Source organism: Nyctereutes procyonoides, unplaced genomic scaffold (assembly GCF_905146905.1).
Source record: "Nyctereutes procyonoides isolate TBG_1078 unplaced genomic scaffold, NYPRO_anot_genome, whole genome shotgun sequence".
Taxonomy (NCBI): domain Eukaryota; kingdom Metazoa; phylum Chordata; class Mammalia; order Carnivora; family Canidae; genus Nyctereutes; species Nyctereutes procyonoides.
The window spans coordinates 7891472-7897471 of NW_026575052.1; the positions used below are offsets into that span (position 1 = coordinate 7891472).

At 51.2% G+C, this 6000-nt stretch overlaps 1 protein-coding gene across 1 annotated transcript in view; it reads right to left on the reverse strand.

Moving 5' to 3' along the window:
• ECE1 (endothelin converting enzyme 1) overlaps positions 1-960 on the reverse strand; it is a 116011-nt gene extending 115051 nt beyond the window's left edge. Inside the window, exon 1 of the mRNA XM_055331409.1 lies at positions 878-960. Coding sequence (XP_055187384.1) covers positions 878-880 — 3 coding nt within the window. The 5' untranslated portion in view covers positions 881-960. The remainder of the gene's footprint in view (positions 1-877) is intronic.
• Positions 961-6000: the final 5040 nt, after the last annotated feature.

Here is a 6000-nt window from a genome sequence, read left to right on the forward strand (position 1 = left end):
TGGTGACTTGTACACCCGTCACAGGGCACAGAACAGGACTAGGTGAGAGGACCAGAAAGTCTCCTCCAGGGGAAAGAAAGCAAAGAGAAATAGGTGACTTCCCCCCATGAAATGCAGAAGCGATCATGAGGCCCTGGGGAGATCACCGCAAGGTCCATGCTTTCCCTCCAGAGACAACACCCCTCCCTAAAACAGCCCCCAAACAAGCCCAGCCTCGACCAAATGGGTTTCTTTCCCGGGGCTCCTGAAACCCCGTGAAATCCCTCTGCCAAGTCCCTTTTCCCTGATGTCTCTGACCAACGCCCTGGGCAGTCCCCTCCTGAGGACCATTGCTGGGAGATGCTGGGGAGACCGGATCACTGAAAGCAGGGTCCCCAGGTGCTCCCCGGTCTCTGACAGCCGCCAACCTAGCTGCCTCCACTCTCGGCTCCTTAGGCAGTCCCCGAGTGCCTCGACTTCCACGGGGCTCTCAGAGTGCGCGAGGCTCGGCCACCCACGGTGCGCCAGCCCCAGCCCAGCCCCAGCCCGAGCTCGGCGTCCCGGGACATTCAGGTGCAGGTGGATCCAGCCGCGCCGCAGTCGTCCCCGACCCCGGTACCGGACCCAGCCCCGACGCCCGGGGGCTCCGCTCCCCGCTAGGACTTCCGGACGCCCCAGACCAGAACTGCACCAACTGTCCCCGAGACGAATCGGCCACCCCGAGCCCTCCAAACCCGGCCGCGGCCAGCTGCCCAGAAGCGAGCTCGGCGCGGCCGCCCCCGAGCCGACCCAGGCGGCGCCGCCCGGCCCGCCGAGCCCGCCCGCGCGCCCCCCGAGCGAGAGCCGCAGCCCGCGCCCGGCCCTCCGCGAGCCCCGCCGAGGCTCCCGTAGAACTCACCATAGTTCCGGCCCCCGGCCCCCGGCCCCCGGCTCCCGGCTCCCGGCTCCCGCCTCCCGCCGCGCTCCTCGGACGGCGCTGCAGCTGCCCCGGCCGCGCGCTCGGCTCCCCGCGGGCGAGCGCGGCTCCGGCGCCTGGTCCCGGGGAGGCGGGGCCGCCGAGCGGCCAATGGCGGGGCGCGGGGGCCGGGCCGCGCAGCCAATCAGGCTCCGAGCCCGGGCTCGGCCCCGCCCCCGGCGCCTCCTTAACCCCCGGCGCGCCGGGCTGGAGCGCGGAGCGAGAGGACCCCGCGGCCGGCGCGGGCGGGGCCCGGGGCGGGGGGGCGCGGGGTCCCGACCTCGGCGAGCTCGGCTGCGGGGGTAGGCGGAGCCCGGGGAGCGGCTCGGCTGCGTCGGGTGCGCGGCGCCGGGAGCCTCGGCGACCTTTGTCTCCTGCCTGGCGCCTGCTCTGGAGTGTGACCCAGGGCGCTGCAGCTGCGCGTGTTCATGTGCGTGTGTGTGTGTGTGTGTGTGTGTGTGTGTGCGCGACGGCAAGGGAAGGCGGCGGGAGGGAAGCAGAGAAGGACCCGCTCTCCCCGTCCCTCGCGTTCCGCGTCCAGAGGAGAAACTATCTCTGCCGTGTGTTGTGTAAAAGGGAGTGAAGCGGGGGGGGGGGGGGGGGGGGGGCAGCAAGGGCGTGTTGTCTGTATTTGTATGACCTGTGACCTGTGCGTTATGGGCCTGTCGTGCATGCATGTCCGTGTGGTAGGAAGAGACCTTGTGCCCCTGCAACAGAGAGCAAACCCCCGTGGTGTGCTTGTGCAGGTGCACGCACCCCCGGGGGGCATAGCTGTGGTTTGGTACACTGGGGGGGGGGTAGCCTAGGTTGTGAGAAAGACAGGAAACCCTTGTGCGTGTGATGGAAGTGTTTTATTTGTGTGACCTGTGATCACTTATATTTGTGTCGTGCGGAGAAAGAGACCCCAACGAGTAAGAGGCATAATGAGTGTATGTTCAGGGAGAGACGAAGCCCTCCTTGCAGGAGATGGAGTTTGGGCTTTAGAGGAGGTATAAGCGTTCATAAGGCAAAAGGAATGATGTGGGGACGCCTGGGTGGCTCAGTGGTTGCCTTTGGGTCACCAGGTCATGATCCGGGGTCCTGGGATCAAGCCCCACATCTGGGCTCCCCACAGGGAGGGAGCCTGCTTCTCCCTCTGCCTGTGTCTCTGCCTCTCTTTCTCTCTCTCTCTCTCATGAATAAATAAACTCTTAAAAAAAAAAAAAAAAAGGAATGATGTGGGAAATCCTGCCTACCAGCATGGGATTGGGGGTAAGGGAGTTGAAATGGCTGGGGAGAAGTGGATTCTGGGAGAGAGGGCACTTACTGCCAGGATGGGGAGCAGGAACAGCTTATAGCAACCCCTGCTCAGGAGCTGACTCTGGGTGTGCAGAAGAGAGAAGGTCTAGCATACAGTGCCATGTTCCAAAGGGCACCATCTGTTCCTGGGCAGTGTGTGTGGCAACCTAGAGACAGCCAGGGCCTCTGTGGAAATAAATCTCCTCCCTGCCATTCAACAGCACTCTGAATTCCCTAATGTGGAGAGAAAGACATGTGTAGGAGGGTCACCAGTCAAAAGTCACAAAATAGCAGACAGGAAGCAGGGTAGACAGGAGAGGGTTGGGCCTTGCCCTAAAGGTGACCAGATCTTCTCTGTCGTTAACACTGTCTCCTCCATCCCCGAGGTCAGGTAACGTGTCATCATCAGCTGCCTCGGCCTGGGCTAGTTTCAGATTCCTGGCCAAATGTCTTCCTGGGAATTGTAGCCTGATACCAGGAAGAACATTCTAAGATCCAGGCAGACACAAAAATGGAACCCACTTATCCTGGGTCCACTTAGCAGTAGTGGGATGTGGGGGATTTGCTCCTCTTCTCTGGACCTCAGTCTTCTCTGTAAAATGGGATTTGTAATTCCTGCCCCCCTCCCTGTACTGATGTGAATTTGTTGGTTTCCTAGTACATATAAAAGTTATGTTTATACTATAGTCTATTAAGTGTTCAACAGCATTATATCTTGAAAAAAAAAAAAAAAAGAACCCAGTGTATGTACCTTCATTAAAAGATACTTTTGGGGTGGGCACCTGGGTGGCTTAGCCAGTTAAGCCACCAACTCTTGGTTTTGGCTCAGGTCATGATCTCAGTCATGAGATTGAACCCTGGGTGGAGCCCCACATCGGGCTCTGTACTCAGCAAGAGTCTACTTGTCCCTCTCCCTCTGCTCCTCCCCCAGCTCGTACTCTCTCTCTCTCAAATAAATTTTTAAAAAATCTTTTTTTTAAAGTAAATTTTAAAAAGATACTTTTGGGATACCCAGGTGGCTCAGTTGGTTAAGCATCTGACTCTTGATCTCAGCTCAGGTCTTGATCTCAGGGTCGTGAGTTCAAGCCCTGTATTGTTGGGCTTCACGCTGGGCATGGAGCCAATTTTTTTTTTTTTAAAAAAAAGGTACTTTATTGTCGGAAAATGCTAACCATTATCTAAGCTTTCAGCAAGTAGTAGTCTTTTGCTGGTGGAGGGTTTTTCCTCAATGTCTACAGCTACCAAAAATTCAGGGTGGTAGATGCTGAAGGCTGGGGTGGCTGGGGTGATTTCTTAAGATAATGGTGAAGTGTACCACATTGATCAGTTCTTCCTTTAATGAACGATTTCTTTGTAGCATGTGATGCTGATGGATAGCATTTTACCCACAGTAGAACTTCTTCCAACATTGGAGTCAGGGGCGTCTGAGTGGCTCAGTCGATTTAACGATTTAACGTCTGCCTTTGGCTCAGGTCATGATCTCAGGGTCCTGGGATTGAGCCTGCACTGGCCTCCCTGCTCAGCAGGAGTCTGCTGCTCCCTCTCCCTGTGGGCTCTTTCTCTCACTCTCTCTCAAGAAAGTAAATGAAATCTTTATAAAGAAAAATTGGAGTCAGTCCTTTCAAACCTGCCACTGCTTTATCAACCAAATAATATTTCTGTACTGTTCTAAATTTTTATTTATTTGACAGAGAGAGAGAGAACATGAGCAAGGGGTCAAGGGAGAAGGAAAAGCAGGCCCTTGCTGAGAAGGGAGCCTGATGCTATGTGATGTGGGGCTAGATCCCAGGACCCTGAAATTACGACCCAAGCCAAAGGCAGACACTTAACTGACTGAGCCACCCAGGTGTCCCTATTTCTGTATTATTCTAAATCCTTTGTTATCTTTCCAACAATCTTCCCAGCACCTTGACCAGGAGTAGATTCCATCTCCAGAAACCACTTTCTTTACTCACCCATAAGAAACAATGTCTCATTTGTTGAAGTTTTATCATGAGATTGCAGTCATTCAGTCCCATCTTCAGGCTCCGCTTCTTGTTCCCTCTTGCTGTTAACACCACATCTGCAGTACTTGCTCCGCTGAAGTCTTGAACCCCTCACAGTCATCCATGAGGGTGGGAATCAGCTTCTTCCAAACTCCTGTGAATGTTGATATTTTGGGTTTTTAAAAAATATTTTATTTATTTATTCAGGAGAGACAAGAGAGGCAGAGACACAGGCAGAGGAGCCTGAAGCCATGCAGGGAACCTGACTTGGGGCTTGATCCTGGGTCCTCAGGATCATGCCCTGGGCCGAAGGCAGGCACCAAACCACTGAGCCACCCAGGCTCCCCAATGTTGATATTTTGACCTCTTCCTATGAATCATGAATGTTCTTAATGGCACCTAGAGTAGCAAATCTTTTCTAGATGGTTTTCAATTTACTTTGCATGGATCCAAATAATTTGGATATCATTGAATAATCTTAAATATCAAATAAGTATATTAAATATCATTAAATAATCTTAAATAATAAGACCTGAAAGTCAAAATTACTCCTTGATCCACGGGCTGTAGAATGGATGTTACAGTCATGAAAACAGCATTAATCTTGTGCTACATCTCCATCAAAGCTCTTGGATCAATGAGCAGTAACATCTTGAAATGAATAGTTTTTTTCCCCTTGAGCAATAGGACTCAACAGTGGGTTTAAAATATTCAGGAATTCATAAAAAAAATAAAATAAAAAAATAAAATAAAATAAAATATTCAGCAAAGCGTGTTGTAAACAGATGTGCTATTATCTAGACTTTGTTGCTCCCTTTGTAGAGTGTTAGGCAGAGTAGATTTAACATAATTCTTGAGGGATGTAGGATTTTCAAAATGGTAAATGAGCATCGGCTTCAACTTCAAGTCACCAGCTGCATTAGCCCCTATCAGGAGAGTCAACCCATCCTTGGAAGTTTTGAAACCAGGCATTGACTTCTCCTCTCTAGCTATGAAAGTCCTACATGGCATCTTCTTCCAATAGAAGGCTGTTTCATCTACATTGAAATCTGTTGTTTAGTGTAGCCACCTTTCTCAATAGCTTAGCTAGATCTTCTGGAAAGGTTGCTGCAACTTCTACATCAGCACTTGCTTCACCTTGCACCTTTATGCTATGGAGATATCTTCTTTCCTTAAATCTCGTTAATCAACCTCTGTTAGCTTCAGACTTTTCTTTTGCAGCTTCCTCCTCTCACTCAGACTTCATAGGCCCGAGGAGTGTGAGAACCTAGCTCTGGGTGAGGCTATGGCTTAAGGAATGCTATGGCTGGTTTGGTCTTTTATCCAGGCCACTCACCCTTTCTCCTTATCAGCAATAAGGCTGCTTCACTTTCTCATCATTCGTGTGTTCACTAGCACTTCTAATGTCTTCCAAGAATTTTTCCTTTGCATTCACAACTTGGCTAACTGGTACAGAAAGCCAACCTTTCAGCCTATCTTAGCTTTCAACATGCCTTCCTCACTGAGCTTTATCATTTCTAGCTATTTTATTTTATTTTATTTATTTTTTAAAATTATTTATTTTTTAAGATTTTATTTATTTATTCATGAGAGACACACAGAAAGAGGCAGAGACATAGAGGGGAAAAGCAGGCTCCATGCAGGGAACCCCATGTGGGACTCAATCCTGTGACTCCAGGATCATGCCCTGAACCAAAGGCAGATGCTCAACCGATGAGCCACCCAGGCATCCCCTAAAATTATTTATTTAAATTCGATTTGGTTAATATGTACTGTATTATTAGTTACTGGGTTTCTAGCTTT